The sequence below is a fragment of the Glarea lozoyensis genome (genome assembly GCF_000409485.1).
Source record: "Glarea lozoyensis ATCC 20868 chromosome Unknown GLAREA12, whole genome shotgun sequence".
In the NCBI taxonomy this organism is placed as follows: Eukaryota; Fungi; Ascomycota; class Leotiomycetes; order Helotiales; family Helotiaceae; genus Glarea; species Glarea lozoyensis.
Window position 1 is genome coordinate 1,134,536 of NW_007360986.1, and position 20,262 is coordinate 1,154,797.

A 20,262-nucleotide genomic window follows, 5' to 3' on the forward strand; every position below is an offset into this window, starting at 1 on the left:
CGACTTACTTCTGGTGGTGAATGCTAGTGAACAGCTATCCGGCGGAAAACAGAAGTAAGCACTCGAACTATTAAAAAGGAACTTTGGTAGGTAAGATTAGAAAGCAGAATTTGTTATGTATTGAGCTCGTCTAGTCAGACAAGGCTTAGACTTAAGCCTTACCAGCGTGGGAAGTTATAGTCGCCTAAATTTAATGTGGCATATTCACTGTGGGGAAGTTCTTCCACGTCAAAACACTGCATTGTTTACATGGCAAGACAGATGATTTTCTTTCCTGTTGATATTGACAAGCTCTGTTGACATACAGTACGCACTCTCATATCATCAAATACTCGGTCTTGTGTCATCTTTAACATCAACTCAAAATAATTTATGATATCACGGGCTCATATCGAATAATTACACAATTTTCGCAACACTGGCAATCAGTTTCGATCTCTGATATTACGCCAACAACAGCCTAACCCGTCGCTGGACGACAAGACATCAACATGCCTTCACTCAATGGAATTAGCATCTCAATTGTTACGACATCCAACTTTTCAAAACACGGCTTTGGAATATTCCCCGAATTTCCTCACCCAGAATGCCCACAATTCACAAGCCAATACTGGCCGCGGCGTCCATTCAAATGGAAACAAGAAGAGCCAAAATCGGAGCCACCAGACCAGACGACTCCATCGCGGGAGAGTAAGCTAAGCCAGCGGACAGACAAAGAAGTTAATAGCAGCGTATATATACCATCGGCTCCAGGTAAGAGATTCTCTTTCCATCGCTTTGACTTGCTCACTTCGAAAAAGACACACGATTCTGGATAAGATATCGCATTCTCGCTCAAGCAGCAGAATGCAAATATTACTTTTTCAAGCTGGTCATGAACGGTAGAGAAATCACCTCTTGGGGCTGCAAGTCGGGTTCGCAAGTTGATGGACAGGTCACACGGGCTTTGTTCGATCCGGAATTGACAGAAGCAAACTGCTACAGCGATGAAGCGACTGGGATTATCTATAAAAAGATGGGTTTGGAAAAGCGCGCTTTTCTTTTCATGCCAGAGCCAGAAAGAATAGACGGCCAGTCTTTCGTGGCTGCTGATGGCGGACTCATTGAGATTCAGGTCTATCGATCCTCACACAGGGTACGGAAAATGCAAGATCCTACAATCTACAAGAGTCAGGAAAGTTATGGCATAAGGTATAACATCCCACCTAACTTTTTCTTCTGTCTGCGATTTTAAATTCAGCTAAACATTCTCCAGCCTGAAAAGCGCAAAACATCTACTGGAAGATCCACATCTAGCAAAATATTTCGAATATCTCCTTGTCGATCCACTCGACAACCCATACTCCGTGTTCAAATTTCATTACCGATCATGGGACAGCTTAATCGACCTGAATCTCGTCTCGGAAGACTCTGAGCGTAGGTTACTTCCACTTTCACCTAGCATATGGAACCTGTTTGGCCGGTCGCAACTTTTGGAGAGATATCTAGCACAAGACATATTTGACAAACTTGAGGCTGATGAGCGAAGGATACCTGGTAGGGTTCCGTTAACTCACGAAACTCTGTGTAGTGTTCCAGCCTCAGAGTCTCCGCGCGAGAAACAAAGAGGGAAGTTTATGGGAGAGCTCCGGTCGAATGATTCCGACGCAGGCAATTCTTATATGTCTGTGGACAGTACAAAATTTGACGGCGATCACAATGATGGGCAAGTAAAAGCTTTACTTCCTTACGAGGAGGTTATCCAGGCGGAAACTGCCTCAACAGGTGGACACAGTGGTTTAGATGATCATCCATCTCCCGAACCTAGCGATGAGGTGGCCAAGGATCAAGATTCAGACCAAGAAGTCGAACCAAAAGACATCTCCAAATCAAAGAAACTAGCATCACGTCCTTCAACGCCGTACAACACTTCTCAGGACGCCATCGAGCCTGACAGCGCAGCTCTCGATATCCTACCAAAACCAACTTTCTTCACAAGAGCAAGAAACTTCTTTAGCAGCAATAAACAACCTCCAGCGAAGAAATCTATGTATATGCAGAGCGTAGTCGACATAAACCCCAACGGAAATACATCAGACGACGTTGCAATGATACCCTCCATCCCGCAAATCGATCCATTCGACGAAACTCCACCCAAGAGAAAACCCATTGGAGATTCCTCACCCATACGAAAGCTCTCCACAGACGACATTCCCAATCTCGACCCACCAAACATCATAGAAGAATCCCGTCACCCAGACGTAGCAGCATGGCTCAACGACCCGCAGCTGCCAAATTCTTTTCAAAATACAAATCCAAACGACTCATCACCCACCCCGAAACCTCTCTCAAGGAATAGCAACTCAACTCAACAACCGCTCCACGAGCCCCTCTCTATCGACTCATCACCAACACCCAAACCACTTTCACGCAACAACAACTCCCAACGACCTCTCCCCCTCCTCCCTGAACGCGACGCCTCATCCAAAACACTCCGCCGCACCGCAACAGGCATATTCCGCTCCGCGCCCTTAAAAGCACCAGACACGAGTGCCCATCAAGACGAGCGTGACTGGTCACCTGCGATTTCCCACGACATCAGAAACACCGAAACACCCGCTCGTCCCCGCGCTGATTCCCTCACCAAAACAAAAACACCACAGCCCACTGATAACCTCCGTCCCAACACCAACGTCGAACGCCGGGATTTCTCAAACCAATCATCAACTTACAGCATCCCCATCATGATAGACATAAAATCCATCACCCCAGAAATACGACAACCTATTACCCCTCCAGTCTCGCGATTCCAGTCTGCTGGCTTAGATACAAAACCTACTCCCACCACTCCGCACCCTAACTCCTCGACTCCAAAGCCTACCACCATAATCCCAAACCCCACCACATCCCCTCCCAAACCAACACCGCAAACCGAAAAAGCACTCCCCTCCATCCCCACATCCTCACCTAATACAGCCACAGAAGCAACAACACCGAAGAGTTATTTCTCGCCTGATAGTCAGAAGGGGCGGAGGGGGTTGAGGGGGTCGTTGAATGTGTTTATGAGGAGGGGGAAGAAGGAGAAGGAGGCGGGTGGTGGGTGAAACAGGGAGGAAGGGTAGGATGTGTGATGGAGGGCACGAATTGTTGAAGGCGGGTGGACGGTAAGATAGTCGTTTAATCGTAGGAAGTTTGTCGATTAGTATTATGTTTGCGGCCCGAATGTTTGTTTGTTGAATAGTAGTGAGACGTGGGATTGTGTTTGTGAATGTTGAATAGCATGAATTGATTTCAGTTTGATGAGGTATGGGATTACAATTGACCGAGTGACATCGCAAGTTCTAGGTAATGGGCGTAGGAAGTCGTGAGATGTGTATCCCTAGTGGAAATAGTAGTTACGTTGATGCGATCCAATATCCTTAGGGAACACAGACATCGAAGGGTTGAAGATTCAAAGGGAAATCTTTCGACAAGTGCAAAGCCGGGAGCAGGAGCCAAACTACCAGATTAGCTTAACATTAATAAACATTATACAAGGGCTTGTCATTATGGGAACAACATAATGGTGCATATATTAGGGTGAGACACAAGTTTCAGCATTAAATATTATTATGTAACCGAGTACAGTATCTATCAACAGACCTAAATAGTAGGAAGTCGGAATCACTCCTTTGTGTCGCACACAACCTTGGCGCCAGGAAGACTGGGAACACAAGGAAGCCACCTGAAGTACAAGGTAACACAGATAGCGATGGAAGCCATCACCTACACATCCTACTCACCTTACATCTTGTATGAGCTCTGGGCTTTCACCACGAAGATTGACAGGTAAGGAGTTCGGTAAAGTGAAACCTTGCCCCCAAAGCTTTGACAAGCTGCCTTGCCATTTACATAACCTTGTGGCGCTGATTGGATAAGCTGCTGATTGTAGTAAAATACGACATGTCAATAAGCGGATTGTAACACAAGTGATAGCAAATAGAAGCAATCGAAATGAGTTTGGTGCACTCCAGAGCCTTTACGTGATACAATGTCTGTGCTACTCACATGTCAGCAAACCATTCCGGACGTTTCGGGATTTACCTTGATGAGAGCTTGTAGTTTCTCATATCATGCGATGAACAGGATCCAGAGGACACAGACAAGTTCGGACGAATGGTTAGGTGTAGAGTCGCGAGTTAGTTGAAGATGTGTACGGGCAGAAATTACGATTAGTTGCCTCATTTATTGGCTACGGCGAATCGCATTTCAGTTGTGATGTTTGTGATTGTGATCAGACGGGGTGAGTGGATGAGTATTGGCAATTGTAATATAAAGTGGCAATCGAATATCGAATTTACCGGGCACGTTGGAAATGTGTTGTCAATGACTGCTAATAATTGCTTTTGCAATGCGAATTTGCTGATCACGGTTCTAGGTTGAGTTTTTGCTTTCGATTTCTGTTCTGGCGACTAAAGAAGACCCTAGTCGAGACACTGTTCGAAAGGCGAATGGCCGAAAACAAGATCGAAAAGCCCAGCCAAGCTTATTATTGATACAAGAGGATATGAGGTGCTGAATATCAAGGATTTGACCGTGAAAGAACCAGTAATTTGTTCCAGGAAAGACACGAGACCCAATTAAGAGTTGACGAGTGCTGACCCACCCGACTGACAAATCGTCGTTCCGAAAAGACCTGATGAAGCTAAAAGAAAATCCTAGCAGCCGAAAGGTTGTCATCAAATGACCCGAAAGTTCGCTCGATCTGCCGAAAGTGTAACACCCGCTTTTGCATTTTCCGCCGCTGGAGCTTCGGACTATGTTGTGAGAAATGAGAAAAGTACACACGTGGAAACGCGCCCGCATTAATGAAAGCCGCAGATTCAAAAGCTTGTTGTTGTGCGTTCGATATCGTGCGATTTAACGAGCAGGGCGCTCACCACCTATGCCGGTTAGCGATTAAAATTCACGTTTCACATATCTCTCCTCATCGTAGTGTCTACCTCCGTATGGTTCCCGGGCCTCTCCTCGAGGGGCTGGATCACCATAGGCGGCTGCTGGAGCAGCATCGCGAGCGGAACCACGGTCTCCCCCACGATCGTAGCGGTCAGAGTATCCGCCACCTCCGCGTGGACGATCATCTCCTCCACGACCATAGCGATCGTCCCGGGCGTATCTGTCGACTCCTCGAGGAGCATAGTCGTCACGGTCTCGTCCGCCACCATAACCTCTGTCACGGCGGTCATCGCGACGGTCATCGTAGTAACGACCACCACCACCGCCTCCTCCGTAACCACCTCCACCACGGCGACGATCATCATAACGGTCGTTGTAGCGGCCACCACCGGAAGGTCCGTGACGTGGGTCCTCTTCTATTGTTTTAGTTAATTGTGTAAGTTAAAGGGGAAAGGTGTTACTAGCCTCTCTTCGGTGGACCAAAGTACTTTCCAGGGGTTGGAGTACGAGGACGCGAGCGACGAGCCTTCTCGATGCTCAAAGTGCGGCCTTCAATAACCTCACCTTGAAGACCTTCCTTAGCAGCGTCGGCCTGCTCAGCAGTCTCCATTTTGACGAATCCAAAACCACGAGATTCCTTGGTGTGTGGGTCAAGCATGATTTGGCACTTCTCTACATCTCCGTATTTTTCGAAGAGACGAGTAACCTCAACTTCGGAGAGACGTGGGTGAATACCAGTCACAAACAAATTGGAACCAGGGTTGATAGCACCGTCATCTTGGGGTGCGCCACGATCGTTCTTTGGTGGGCCACTGTAAACGATCAGCAACTGAATGTATGTGAATTTTGAATAGCACTAACCGGCTATCGGTATGTCCATTGCCAGCTGGAGATGCAGATCGACGAGGACCACCTCTTGGGCTATCGTTACGACGGGTAGGTCTAGGAGATGCACTGCGGTCGCGCTCATTGTAACGAGGAGCTTCGTCTACGCGTCGCATGTCGAATTAGTATCGGGTGTTTCGTGGAATAAACTGCTGCAAAAGTACGTGAAGAGCAGCTTGTGATGTTTCGTACCTTCGAATCGAGGAGGGTTCTCGTTCTCGTAATCCATTGATGCCATTTTGATGGATGTCCTTTATGTAAGAGTTCAGAGGTGAAGATCGCGACTGTCCAAGTGACCGAGTGTACCGCTCGCAGCAAGAGAGCGACAGAGATCGGCGGAAAGTTGCTGTTATAATTGTAGGATATCTCAAAGAAATTCTTTGAGATGGAAAATTGATGGAAGGTTGATGTTGAGGGATCTGAGAGGTGTCTTGTTTTCAAAAGCGAAGGAGAGCAAAGAACTGAGGAAATGATTCAGGCACAATTTCGTGCTAGCCGGATTTGGCATGGCAGCCACCCCTTAGCGTACGTTCACCTGAGCGCACTCGTAACACGAGCCATCAAAACATCATCAGGATGGGAATACCTAGGTATACTTCAGATTAAGCTTATATAAATAACAAACATTACGTTTAAAGTTATCTTTGACAAACTAGAAGGGACTAAAGCAAAGTTATTGTCGTATTATTGCAGGTCTGCCAGAACTGCTCCATCGGGTAACCTCAGCCTTACCAACAATCGTCGTTCCATTTAAGAGCGATCCACTGCGGCTCTAGTCGTCAGTTCAATCTAGATCAAAAGAAGTCATCCGCGCAAGTTGAAGCAGAACACCGATTGGCAATTTCTTAAATTATGCTCTATAATTTATTTTCTGACTAGAGCTCACCATCATGGATCAAAGGTGAGAATTCCATGGCTGGCTCATCATTGAGGAAGTTCAATCCTTCCATAGCTTTCCCACCACATGCTCTTTCCAGAGCCAAGAAAGCGAAATGTCCGCCGACAACTGGTCTAGCTTTGAATTCAAACCCGGGAAACCCTCCGGTTCCTTCAGTATCATACAAATCTGTCAGTGGTTTATCTACCGAACATTAGCACACGTTCTGGTGTTGAAAGTGTGGTTTTCTCACCCGTCGAGGTCTCGTTCACCCACAATGCGATTGAATCAACAATTTCCTCCCGGACTTGCTTGCTTGCAACCGCAACCGCAAAGAACTCCCAATCGCTCTTGGAGTATAGATGCCGGCTGTCGAGAGGAAGTCCATACTTTTGGCGAACGTTATGATACCAGTCGCTCTGTATCTTGTAAATCCTCTCGTTGACAAATGAGGTCTTAGATTTGGATGCCTCGTGTTCCACTAAAAGTTCCTGTTTACCCACAGAGGAGGAGCTCGAGCCGTCCGGTAAATGGAAACACAGCAACGAATCCGCAAACAAATTGTACAAAGTTGTCCAACTACCAAACCACTTTGATTCTGATTAGCAAAGAGGAAGTTCTGAGCCGAATAGAGCATCTTACTGTGTACGCCAACTTAGCGTGGGTGCCGTCTCTAGAGAGAGCGAATTCCCTTTCCCACCTTTTGATATATGTTTCGGAAATGTTCCGATAATACTTAGCATCATCGGTCTCCCCGATCAACTCTGAAATTTCCGACATTGCTCGAATTCCGATAATACCTTTTAAAGCAAGGTTCGTTTGGTTTGCAAGCCATCCAGCAAAGTCATCTGTAGATAGTTGATTGCTCGGGATCAACGCTTCACGAACAAGATATCCGGTCCACTGCTTCCACAATCTGTAAGAAGCTTCAACCCACTTACGTGCTTGTTTCTCGCCTTTGGCTGATATTCGCCCGCCAAAGGAATCATCCATGCCGTTTTCGTCGACGTGAAGCGATACAGATCCGCCTGCAGACTCGATATATCGCTGCGATCCGGATTCAGACCATAGGCTTGCAGGTTCAGTATCATACTTCATGGAGTTAATCATTGCCAAGCCCATTATAAGCATATTCCCACATTCCTCTACAGGCATATACTCGTCTCGACCATCAGGATGACCAGTCGCGTTCGGAAAGCTAGAACCAAGATCATGCATGCTGTAGTCATTCGGATACTGGCCGCTAAGTTGATGCTCAATGAGCGGCTCTAAAAGATATGCCAACCATCTCGGGTTGGTATACAAAAAGAATGGAAATGCTGGATAAATCACATCGACTGTGTTCATGTTACCGTCAGACGATATTTCCTTGAAAAAAATAATGGGATCATCAGGTGTGCCTGAAAATGAACAAGCTCCAAGCACTTGTCGAGCGCTCAACGCCAAGATATCCTTGTAATCTTCGGAACCAGATTTCAGAGCGTCTATTTCTAGCTGCCTCGAATAGTTGCTGGCCAGTTGGGAGACTACTTCAAAATCATAGTAATGGAAGTCAAGCAGCTTTTCTGGCGAGAAATAATATGCTGCCCAAAGCGGCTTCATCAAAGTCAAGCCTCTTGCCGAAGCAAACTGGATTACGGGGTCCTGAATATGTGCTATCGTGAACAGAACGCTGTTCTTGGATTTTCCACCTTTGTTGGAAGTATCGTTTGCTTTAAAAGATTTGGAGAATGCAAAGACGGGTTCTTCATCCATGATGGCGCGGAAATTATTGTCAATCGTGTTTTGCAGCGTTCCGTTTCTGGCAAATCGCTGACGGAGAAGAGCAGAAGTTCCAGCTTCGTATTGAACATCCGCAGGTCCAGAAAAATGTAGGGTTCCCCATTCTGCTCGATCCGCATCTTCTGTCAGTAGCTGCTCGATCTGGCGCTTGATTTTCCAGGTCTGCAGAGATGGATGTTTCTTTTCTCTTTCTTCGTGTGGAGTTTGGCTCATCTCCCACTGAATTGTATTCCCTCGATTTGCGCTAACCCATAGACCGTTCAAGTCAATATATATATCGATATCAGCTTTGCCATTGACTGAGACTGTGATGTACGAAGCGGGTATGGACTGTCGCAATGTCGAGGTGGGGGTGATTGGGGAAAGGAAGGAAACGACTATCACTGAAGCGGCATTCGAATGATTCGCACTTGGTATCTCGTATGTCAGATTCGTCGTGGAAGCATCGAACGTTGCGCCGAGGTAGGTAGGGTAGGAAACATTGAAGCTATGTCCACATTAGTAAAACAAGTACTTAAGCGGACAAGATCCAACTCACCTCTGATCGGATTTAGGAAGCGAGTCTTGAGGTCTTCCTAGTAGTGGATATACATCATTCGTAGCGGGAACAGCAGCTAGAATTGACAATCCAACCTCTTGTCCAGTCCAGAAAATCGGCCAATGCTCCCAAGGAAGCTCTCTAGCATGTCCCAGCCAAGTGCTTAAATACGGATTCCTCACGATCAGAGGTATAACAGGTGGTGTCAATGTTGAAGCTTCACTGAAAGCAACAAATGCTGCTCCTACAACACATTCTATCCAGCGCATGATGGCCAAAATCAACAAAGACTCGAAGCCTCCAAACGGTTGACGCGTAAAAGAAGAAAAAGGTGGTCAAAAAGAGCCACGAAGGAGAAGAAATAGAAGCACAAAGAACAATATACAACTGAACAAGAGAAGTTACCGTGAACTCGACCAACACCAGCTCCTGCCCTCCAGCTGCCCGCAGTCAGCAGACGCGAATCCTCGAATGGTCGACGTCAAATCCCCGCCGTGAAACGCAAAATCTGGGGTACTGTTGCTCCACCAAGCTGCATACTTTTATGCGCATTGCATAAACTGGTGAACCGCTTGGCATAAGTTATCAAAAGCGGAGATGCGGGGCGGCGGGGTCATTTTTCGAGATTCCTTTTATGTAACTGCAACGTGAAGAGGAGCTATACTTTGTATAACTTCTTTACTTCGCAGTACTTATTGCAACGTTTTATGATTCTGTACTGTCTTTGAGTTTTGTCGCTTGTGTTTCTCTTACGGAGTCTTGCGAATACCTTCCTTAGCGATTCTCCGTGTAACGACTGCGAAGCTGGGGCGTTACCATTTTAAGTACGCATCACGATGGCTCTCGAGGGAAAGATCATCGCTATTACAGGTGGAGCAAGTGGTTAGTGTTCTTTCATCTAGCTTTCATACATGGAATTTGGAATGAGAATCTGCCAAGAAGTGAAATGAGCCTAATATCTCACGTCCGATCACTGCTCAAGCGATAACGCATCAAACCAGGATCTTTCGGACTTTTGAGAGATGTTCTTCATTGAGTAGTTCCAGGTCCCGAAGTATGATACTTAATGTTCAACAAATTCTGTCTAACCGGGAGTTTGCTCATATTTCAAAACAACGTCATCCGAGACCAAAGATACTAACAATCATATCAGGCATTGGACTCGCAACAGCGAAACTAGTCGCCAGCCGCGGAGCCACCATTTGCCTCGCAGACATTAGTCCCGATAATCTCGAAGCAGCATCCTATCACTTCACTACCCTCAAAACCCCTTTCACCATATGCAAGCTCGATGTCACCCAGCGAGCCGACGTGAACTCCTGGATCGCCGGCATCATCGACAAGTTCGGAAGACTGGACGGTGCGGTCAACTGCGCTGGTGTTATAGGCAAAGCGCACGGTATCACTCCTCTAACGGACTTGGAAGATGAGGAGTGGGATCGTATCGTTGCTGTTAACTTGACGGGGATGATGTGTTCGCTGAGAGCGGAGTTAAGAGCGATTGTTGATGGAGGGTCTATTGTGAATATCTCTTCCATTCAAGGAGTTATGGGTAACTTGCTCCCAAACTCATCTCCTGAGAGAAACTATATGCTAAGATGTCAATCTTCAGGATTCCCCGGATCGGCAGCCTACTCAGCTACCAAGCACGGTGTAATAGGACTGACACGCTGCGCCGCGAAAGAGGTCGGTGCTAGAGGCGTAAGAGTAAATGCAATTGCTCCAGGTAGTATCGTTACCCCTCTTTTGATACAAGCACAAGACGCGAATCCAAATGAAGGAAAGAATAACCCCTCCGTTCTGAAGCGGGAGGGTACCGCTGAGGAGATGGCGAGTATCATCGCTTTTTTGTTATCACATGAGGCAGCCTATGTTACTGGAAGTGTTTACGGGGCTGACGGCGGGTGGAACTGTTGATGGGCCTAACAACTGAAACGACCGGATTCTTACTTGCTGGCATCGTGGAGAATTTTTGTAGCGTCACATGGACATGATGGTGTAAATCGCACCAATATATTGAGTGTGTTTTATAAAGACCGATAACTGAATACAGTCAAGCTTAATTGACCAACACGAAACTTTCGAATACAAGGCGAAGTCCAACTATTTAAGACATTTTCAGGTATTCGTTCCACAACATGCCATAAGCAAACATAACAACCAACAACCACCATCACGAGTGTGGAGCCTGACTTGAGCCGACTGGGGCCGCTCCACCCTCGGTTGCCGTATAAGATGCCGGTTGGTTCTTTGCAATAGTATCCTTCGCCTTTCTGAAGATCGAATAACAAGTCTCAACAACCTCATCCCTAGTCTGATCCTTCAACACAATCCCCGTATTCATTAGCTCCCTGATATACGCCTCCACCTTGTCGAACTCGTACCAGTCGTTCTGATATCGATTCGGCAGCCCAGAATTGTGCATGAGTGCTAGCAGACCAGCGACAATTGTATTCGCAGCCGCGAGAACCGTGATGAGAGTTTCGTTGCTTTTTGCCCGCGCGCCGAGTGCCGTGAGTAGTGCCCCGAGTATAAGTTGTGTTATCATGGAAGCATTGAAGAACATAGAGAACGCGTAGTACATGTACTGTCGTCCTACGCGGGCGCGAATCACATCCCGGTAAAGCCCGTCTGGCAGACCTTTGGGAGGATAGAGCCATGATGTTGGATGCGCAACGTTTTGAGATTCGGTGCTGTGAGAACCTCCGATGGCATGGATTACCATAGTGAGGTCTGCGTCTGAAAGGCGGCGGAGAATGTGAGCATGGCCGAGTGTTGTTAGTTGCTCTGGAGTTGGAGATCCAGATCGAAAGGATGGAGCTGTTGGCTTTGAACCTAGAGTTTGGTCTCCCATTGCTGTTGTGGATTTGGTATTTGTCTGAGGGAGCAAGAGAGGTGACGTTTCTGAGAGAATTGGATAGATTGAGGAGCCCTGTGAGAATGGCTCCGAATTTGTAGTCATAAATAAATGTGGTAGTCTCGGCGAGTCACCAAGCTTGAAAACGCCCGGGAAGCCGTAGACATATATTTCGCCGCCACTGAACTCAGATGCCGAGTGTAAGGTATAAGCGCTGAACTCAAAAGATATACGAAGTAGGGCTGTGGAGGGTGGTCACACATTGAGAGACTGAGACACGAGAAAGGCTTCTGAGTAGCACTTATCCAACATAAGCAGTGCCTGTAATACATTTCAGCCAGGCTCAAAGTGTTCAAGTCATCGTTCACACCACACGAGGTGCCTATGGTTGTAAGTGAAACCTACCTATCGCAGTCTAGGAACTGATTCTGAAAATTCCTGGCTGAGCTCTTTCTCATACTCGACAACCCTCATGTTATTGGTGAATGCGGTGAGCAATTAAAACATCGGTGTGTTCTCCAATCGGTAGCTTGAGTCTAGGGAGGTTCCACAAACAGGAGCCTCTATGTGGTGTAACGTAGTCACAGAGGTCAATTGTCGTTCCAACATAGCCTTGAGATTCCCTGGCGCCTAGCATGAGCTTGGTTCCACGAGACTTCGACGCTGACATACTTTCGTAAGTTTCCTTGTCGAGTTGAACTCATGGTGAGGTAGTGTAGTCGCTCACCCCGAGGCCCAAAGCAAGAATTTAGTCAAACTCGAGAAACCCCACATAATAAGCTGAGATACTAGTTCGGTAGTAGCAACTTCACATTTAGAGCATGCTGCGTTCGCCATTGGCAACCGTGGCGGTACATTGAGCTCTTTACGTTAGATAGACTCAGATTGAGACATGAGCCGGCCGCGGAAATTGGAGCCACACCATTTGGTTAAACGAGCGAGCGATAGTAAGCTAACATTGGAAGACAACAATTGGAATGATCGTACATCTGACACACAGTCCAGAGGTGACACAACGGAAAGGCTTTGTGGAGGGAGAAGTTGGAAGAACGTGGTGCCTTATTAGTAAGGAGAATGAAGGCAGATGAGGTTGGAATCGGGATATTTGACCGGCGGATTTTCGGCAGAACTGCGCTAGATCCGACGTTATGTCCGACGTCTCAAGACCTCAAGTCAAGTTTACATCTTTCCCATATTTTCAGTATGTACCCTGTTTTTATTTCAGTCACGCTTGATGTTTGAACTTTATAGACAAAGCTCGGACTGTTGAGAGTTGGGAGTTATCGCCACAATGTCAACCCTACCAAACTTAGTTCGGAGTCAATTCAAGGCTGCTCAAGGAGCTGGAGACTTGACATTCTATTCCACGCAAGTCGCTATTCTGATCTGCAATGGTTTTACCGTATGTATCGCTATTTTTGTCGTTGATGAAGTTAGTCTATCTGTGATTGCACCTTGACTAATACTTCCCAGTTCCAACTTCGTTTCTCTCCCAGCCTGGCAAATAAGCCCAAGTCCGCGAAGAAAAGTACTTCCAAGCCTTTCGACCCTTTCGAGACTCCTCAAAGGGGCCTTTTTGTCACGAATATCGGGCTATCTCATTATTTAGTACTCAACAAATTTCCTGTAATTCCTGATCATTTTATCCTCGCCACGACGAAGTTCAAGGAGCAGACTGATCTGCTTGAAGAGGATGATATCGAAGCCACATATAAATGCATCAAAGGGTACAGAGAGGCTGGGGAGGAATTGTTCGGATTTTTTAATTCGGGAGAACATTCGGGTGCGTCACAGAGACACAGGCACATACAGTTCCTTCCAGTTCAATCTATGCGCAGCGGGATAGAGGAAAGTTCAGAATGGACAGTTTTAGCGGACACACTCCTCCAAAAAACAGGTATGGATAACCATCTTTGTACTCTTCAATTATCTGACCAACCAGGCCTACCCTTCCAATATTTTGCATCTCCAGTATCACCATCTCCGAGTTCTAGCCAACTCCACAGCCTGTATACCTCAATGTATCACCAAGCTCGTGAATTGATGACAACTCTACCAGTTAGATCGGGTGATACGCATGCCAGCTCTCCAGAAAACAATGAATCGTCGACCATAAGCTACAATATGGCATTTACTGAAAACGCTATGATATTATGTCCACGACTCTCAGAAGGACCGCAAATTGCAAGCGCCACTGGCGAATTAATCGGGCCTATCGCACTCAATGGCACTATTCTTGGAGGTACTCTTTTGGTCAAGACTGAAGAGGAGTGGCAGAGTTTGCGAGATAATCCCTTGAGATTGAAAGATGTTTTGGGTGCAATAGGTTTCCCGTCGCGTGAGAGTGAAAAGAATCAGCGATTATAACACAACTATTAAGGCTGCAGCGATTCAATACACAAAAGAGCTCATGCCCGGCTCATCAGCAACGGCCAATTTTCTCACACCTCACAAATATTCCAGCACACTACATTATTATTCCATGCCAAGTTTGAGAAGAATTTCACGCTGCCTTTTGGAGTTCATCCCACCGCTTTCGACAGGTTGCGTTTCCAAAGTGGTAGGAGCCTCCGTGCTTGCTGATGTATTCCGCCACTTGCTTCCACGGAACTTTGCAATGGGCCACATCCGAACCGTACGCCATCTTTCGGACCGCCTTCTTCAGAAGTCGGTCCTGATCCTTGTCAGCTAGGCAGATTTGTTTCATCGACGGTACTTACATCGTTTTCATCCCATTCGGGTTTCCTAACTCGAGCGTTTTTGTGCTTTGTCAAAGTGCGGAAACGTCCCCTCAATGTGGATTCGGCTTCCGTAAATTTCCCCTTTCGTCGTATATCTTTATACGACATGCCGGCCAATTTCGATCTCACCAAAAAATCGTCCTTAGGATTTTGACGAGTGTCCGTCTGGGTATATGACTGAATACACGGAACCTCTTGCATGTCCGACGAGATTGGCTTTGGTTCAATTTGCTTTGGGTGCTTTTGGAGGTGAGCACTTGACTTCGGGCTGTCTTTGGAAGCTTTGTCGGTTGATGGTTTTGAGCGATTTGCAGAAATTTGTTTCGAGAGATTTCGTTTTGTCAATCGAGACTTGGGTAGCGGCTTTCTCCCAGATGTGGTTGCCGGAAGTCGTTCATTATTGTCCAAAACTGTGTCAGGCTTGATTCTACCCACCTTTGACGCTGTGCTGGGAAGTTTCCGTCGGACACGCGTGGGTTGTAGTTTCTGCACGACTTCCGAGCATTCTGGGTCAGATCCAGAATATAATGACCCATCCTCGGTGCTAGTAGCGTCCGATTCTGTTTGAACCCCTTCTCTTTCGTCGTGGAATTCGGACGAGGAAAGTGTTGCGTTGGAGGAACGTAGCGTCAGCAGTTTGGGTGATATCGTGCTTGGTGACATATCTTCGACGCTGCTGCCATGTGTCAACTCACCGATGTCATCGATGGCAGTCAAAGTGTCATTATATTGTTGACCTAGGCCAAACTGTACCCCAAACGCTGGTAATCCATCGTGGTAGTCTTGATGCTCATACATACGATGATCGTCGATGCGAGCCTGCCTTGGAGCCATCCACAGCGACTTGTTGATGCTGTCCACCGATGCGAGGCTAAGCATTGATGGCGCGACAATGGTTGGATTAGGATCTAAATCGGTTGCATATCCATCCTCGTATGAATAAGAAATGGTGGCTGGATAAGCAAAATGTGATGGATCTAGGGAAGCTGACATCGGTTGGAATACTTCCATGTCCCTCTGGTTATGGCTTTGACAAACGTCGTCATCCAGGCCAACACGACTGTTGGCGAGTTCCGAAATGCTTCCACGAGCGAATGAAGCCCTCCACTGCGGATATGGCTCCAGAAGCACCGAACGTGGTCTTAAATAGGTCATATCTCTTGATGTGTCCACCTCATGTTGTTGGTTTTGAGTTGTTGGGTATATCTTGAGCATAGGAGATTGGCCTTGAACCAACGTTGTGTAATTGTTGACTACCATTATAGGTCTCGCAGCGATTGATGCACTGGCAGTCTGCTCATGGAAGTACCCGCCACACAAGTTGTGCGCCTTTTGGCAGTAAGCTTTCATTCTCCTTGGGTGACCCAAAATATCTTACTGGATGGCTTTCGCTTCTACCGAGTTCTTCCATTTGTTCGTTCCAGGTATCATCTCCCGTGGTGGTCACGGGCTGGGAATCGCCCCAAGCGTTGCTATTATTGTCCATTACTGCGAAGAACCTTCGATTTGCGTAATCCACTCTGTAGATTGGCACAATGGTATCCAAACCAGTTGAGACAACCCGGGGTTGTGCGTTCATAAGCATCCTGATGACGCCTCACCGCTCCGTTGTCTTGCTGTATGTATCGTGCAATTGCTTTGCTCTTTTCAAGTACCAAATTGTGCATGAGGCAGGTTTCCTATCTTTCCCTCAGTCAGTAAATGCAACGCATTCTCACTTTCAAACACTGGATAAGAGTAGTTCTGGCGGTCAAGTTATAAGGATTGGCTATGCTTGAGCGCCAACATCCGAGAGATATTTTGCACTTGAAGCTGAATTACTGGCCAACTTGTGCCCCACTTGGGCTCGTAGCCAGCTTGCGCAATGCAGAAAGCATTGATTTGGTGATTGCACTTCATCTCGTTTCCTGCTCTCGATTTCACCGCTCTAACTCTGTTGCAATTTTCCGAGCAGAGAGGGTGAGGACTTTACCTGATTTGGCTTGTTCTTTACCAGGCTGTTTTTAGCAACGATCTTGCAGTATCTTCCAGGAGATATGTGGCATCAAGAACACGTCAATGGTCGTGTATCTGTATCCTTTTGTCTCTTTCCCCTCTACATACTGTACTGGTGATATGTTGTGTCTGGAAGCTACTGCTCCATAACTTTGTTGGAATCAAGATTAGGTGGAAATTATTATCCCTTACCATGACATGTAAGCTTATAGAATTGAGTATTACGCGATTCATTTTCGGTTCCCTTTTGCCGTTGCTTGTTTCGATATGGATCCCCATCACTTGAGGGCAATCTAGCTAGCCGAGGACTATTCCCTCTTTCGGCGTAGCCAAGGCAGTTTAGCTATGGGTCCGCAGGACGTATCAGCTTTTTCATCATCTCCACTAGAATCTCGTAGTATTTCCACACATTTGGGCTAGAGTGCAATGGTACGACGTGAGATTTCGGCGCTTGTTGCCCGTAAAAGAGGGCGGCTAACCCTCAACCTTGCTACCCTGCAGTTTTCCGAAGCCAGAAGCTGTGCGAATGAACCTGTTCGCATGTCTCATATTTTTACTAATGCGTCGACGGTGAAGTGTATTTATCGGTGGGGGTACACGAACCAGACGTTTATGACTAGAAGGCAAACCTGCGGGTAGCCGCAGTTAAGGCCCCAAAGTTGAGCTTGAGATAGCGGAAATCTACTTTTTTTTAAAACCAATAGGAAATTATCCCTGGGAAGCGGTTTCTTTGGCTGCATTTGATGCGCAGCCTTCTCCTTTTCGATGAGCTTTTGGATGAGAAAGTTCACGGTGGTACCTCCGTAAGCGAGCTATTTCTCATTACTGTATCAACTCATGGCAAGGTAGGGCCACAAAACGTGTGACAGTTCCCTTTCAGGGCTTATTCACTTGGTTCTTACCTCAATAATCTTCCCCTTCTAAGGCGACAATCAAAGTTAGCTAATAATTGTATATGCCTATCCAATCGAGCAACTTCTCTACTTGTACCGCTGTTCCTCTCACTAAGGCTTTTCTCTTCAACCCCGAGATCAAGACAGTAAGTTCTTCACCGAACCAGCATATACAGCAAACAAGATCGGCTACACAGAGCTCGCGAATTGGGAACGACCACCATCGACACCGACCATTCGGATTGCTGCACACAGCAGCTGAGCGTTCTGCATCAGATCATTGATAATGCTCGTTTTGGAGAATCCATCGCGTCCTCCAATACCTTCCGCTGGATGGAAGCAGGCTTGTGGGTCAAGTCTACCGTGAAACGTGAGGGATCTGCAGCTGCCTGGATGGAGGCTTCGCAGGAAAACTGGAAGACTTCTATTGGATTTGTTTCTCGATCAACACGCGATCCTTCTGCTAGAATTCCTGATAACTGCCAGGAAGGTCGACGGAACTCACAAACAGGCAAGGCTTCCCGAAGAGGCTCCCATCACAGGGAATAGATTTTGGTCATTTGTTATAATAGCTCTTTTTGGCGAAAGGCTCGAAAGCAGGGGCGTCCCCTTGTAACGCTGGAAGTGAAGTTGTCCGCTTAATCCGTTCAAACTATTCCAACTATTCACAAATTCATCTCGTCATTTCACCCACCAATCCATCACTGCAAACATTATTCCTGGTATGTGATGACTCCCCTCCCACGCACAGCTGTAAGGTTCCCTAGCTCATCCACACAAATGCCGGCAGGCCCAGCCGTGGAAGAGCTAGGTTTGGCCCCGGAGATATAATTCCTACTTCAGATGCAGATGCAGGTGTGCCATATGTGGGCTAGGGTAGGTAGCGTAGAGTTACCCGGGTTCGCGTGGGAGTGGCGAGGTAGATGGTTGGAAGACGCGTGGTGGTTAGCTGTTCTGGAGAGGAGAAACCGGTTTGTGCAGGATGGTCTGAAGTGTGAAGGCAGTGTGAGGGTAGGGTTGAGGGTGGAGTTGGTCGAGGATGAATCGAGAGGAAATGGTTGGTAGAGTCTTCGTGTTGAAAGGAGTGGTGATCGTAGGAAGGTGATTGGGTGGAGGATGAAGTTGGTTAATTGGGGAAGACGTCGAGCTTCACTGATGCGGCTTTGCGTTGAACACCACGTTACCTAAATTAAGAAGCAGACTACATTGTTTATTCTATCATAAGGACATCTGACCTATTCAAATGGAATACATGATAGGCACAAGTCTAAAGCCTCAAACATAAATTTTAGGAAATGAAAGACATGTCGAAATGAAGGTGGGAACCATTTCACATCAGCCTTGTTTCGAAATTAACGGGAAGCCTTCTTATAGTGGCAGAAAGATGCATCTACTTGGTGAACAACTAAGTTTACTCAAATGGTAGAGGTGATTCTACTTGACTGCCTCCTATAATTAAGTAGACTGACATTGTATAAGCTATGAACCTGCGCGTGAACCAGTATAATCATCATGACTTGGGGTATATATTGGCTTGTCCTGTTTACTGCTCTTTTTCAAAACCTAACGAGCGTGGCCGAGAGTTCCGAGACGGTGATGATTGTAATTCTAAGCTCAACGTGTACATCTCTAATAACGATAGTGTTATATGAATTTAAATGGAAGAGTAAATAGTTCCACAGATTCAATTGGACAAAGTGTATGATAACCATCAGTACGCTGCAAGACTGACGGACACCCTCTAAATTGTCCAGGTATAAAAATAGTTGGAAAGAGGTCTTATAACGCCCCTTCCATACCAGATTTATCCACTGTGAGTCGAAGAAACAACATAATATAATTACTTAATAGAATTGAGTAAATAGACTATTTTATGTGAGTTTTATTGTGACTGTACGGAACTAGGTGTCCCATCGGACTCGTAACACACTGGTACACTAAGAGTAGAATCTAGACATTTGACTACCATACTTGGGAATCTTGTTGGCAGGGTCGCGAGATTTACTAAATTTCGTGCCTTTTCATGAACTTAATCGCATGCTTTATCAAAGAGACTCTAATCCCAATATCGAGAAGTAAGACCGGCTTAGAAAACGTTGAGATCGCCCACCAAATTATCTAACAGCATGTCAAAAGGAGTTGAGGCCCAACAATAATGTCTTCCCTGGCGGTTACATTATCGGCAAACTCCAATTTAGACCTTCGAACTTCCCAAAAAGGAAAATCGAAGCCTTGGATTTGCAGAAACATATTGCACACTTGAGGGACGAGCATCAGAAAGAGAAATTTCGTCTTCTCAAAGACAGGTGCCCACCTGAGGGGGACGCCCCCCTTAACCGAAAATGGTGAATTCCATTAAGCGAAAATCAATAGGAGCTCCAGACCTCAACTTTCATTCGAATTCACAAGCAACAGCAATATTTTTTGTCTGTTTATTCTAAAGAGTGCTCATGGAAGTCTTTCAGTCATATGTTCGAGCCTTTACAAGTGTTCGTCAAATACCCCTTTACACCACAGTTTAAAGGATTTGATAAACTGCATGGATAATCCAACTTCGAATTCTCGTTGCCACGGCTACCACATTATCTTAGAATTCTGTTCAGGGTCTTGTTTTTGAAATCCATCTGAAATAAATACTTAACTTAAGGAACTGGTGACGTGGAAGGACGACTTGAACCTGACGATTAATTACACTAGTCTCTTATCTCGTAACATAGGTACATTCAACCGAAAAAGCCATATTCTTTCGATGATCGATTGATCGAGTTTCGACAATGAGA

At 46.4% G+C, this 20,262-nt stretch overlaps 7 protein-coding genes across 7 annotated transcripts; 3 read left to right on the forward strand and 4 right to left on the reverse strand.

The window, feature by feature from the left end:
* Positions 1-491: 491 nt before the first annotated feature.
* On the forward strand, positions 492-3,083 carry GLAREA_10804 (uncharacterized protein; the record flags this gene model as incomplete). The annotated part of the gene is made up of 3 exons (XM_008079904.1): positions 492-753; positions 801-1,191; positions 1,256-3,083. The coding sequence occupies 3 exons, from the start codon at positions 492-494 to the stop codon at positions 3,081-3,083; spliced, it is 2,481 nt and encodes an 826-aa protein (XP_008078095.1).
* Positions 3,084-4,917: 1,834 nt separating this feature from the next.
* Positions 4,918-6,037, reverse strand: GLAREA_10805 (RNA-binding, RBD; the record flags this gene model as incomplete). Its single annotated transcript, XM_008079905.1, has 4 exons — positions 4,918-5,330; positions 5,422-5,726; positions 5,776-5,902; positions 5,992-6,037. 4 exons carry the CDS (start codon positions 6,035-6,037, stop codon positions 4,918-4,920), a joined length of 891 nt encoding a protein of 296 aa, XP_008078096.1.
* Positions 6,038-6,527: 490 nt separating this feature from the next.
* GLAREA_10806 (uncharacterized protein) lies at positions 6,528-9,265 on the reverse strand (the record flags this gene model as incomplete). Its single annotated transcript, XM_008079906.1, has 5 exons — positions 6,528-6,571; positions 6,686-6,880; positions 6,930-7,266; positions 7,319-8,945; positions 8,997-9,265. 5 exons carry the CDS (start codon positions 9,263-9,265, stop codon positions 6,528-6,530), a joined length of 2,472 nt encoding a protein of 823 aa, XP_008078097.1.
* A 567-nt stretch (positions 9,266-9,832) lies between these two features.
* On the forward strand, positions 9,833-10,913 carry GLAREA_10807 (NAD(P)-binding Rossmann-fold containing protein; the record flags this gene model as incomplete). The annotated part of the gene is made up of 2 exons (XM_008079907.1): positions 9,833-9,878; positions 10,150-10,913. The coding sequence occupies 2 exons, from the start codon at positions 9,833-9,835 to the stop codon at positions 10,911-10,913; spliced, it is 810 nt and encodes a 269-aa protein (XP_008078098.1).
* A 256-nt stretch (positions 10,914-11,169) lies between these two features.
* Positions 11,170-11,850, reverse strand: GLAREA_10808 (uncharacterized protein; the record flags this gene model as incomplete). Its single annotated transcript, XM_008079908.1, has 1 exon — positions 11,170-11,850. The coding sequence occupies one exon, from the start codon at positions 11,848-11,850 to the stop codon at positions 11,170-11,172; it is 681 nt and encodes a 226-aa protein (XP_008078099.1).
* Positions 11,851-13,144: 1,294 nt separating this feature from the next.
* GLAREA_10809 (HIT-like protein) lies at positions 13,145-14,220 on the forward strand (the record flags this gene model as incomplete). Its single annotated transcript, XM_008079909.1, has 3 exons — positions 13,145-13,255; positions 13,327-13,750; positions 13,796-14,220. The coding sequence occupies 3 exons, from the start codon at positions 13,145-13,147 to the stop codon at positions 14,218-14,220; spliced, it is 960 nt and encodes a 319-aa protein (XP_008078100.1).
* Positions 14,221-14,356: 136 nt separating this feature from the next.
* Positions 14,357-16,179, reverse strand: GLAREA_10810 (uncharacterized protein; the record flags this gene model as incomplete). Its single annotated transcript, XM_008079910.1, has 3 exons — positions 14,357-14,527; positions 14,574-15,923; positions 15,973-16,179. 3 exons carry the CDS (start codon positions 16,177-16,179, stop codon positions 14,357-14,359), a joined length of 1,728 nt encoding a protein of 575 aa, XP_008078101.1.
* Positions 16,180-20,262: the final 4,083 nt, after the last annotated feature.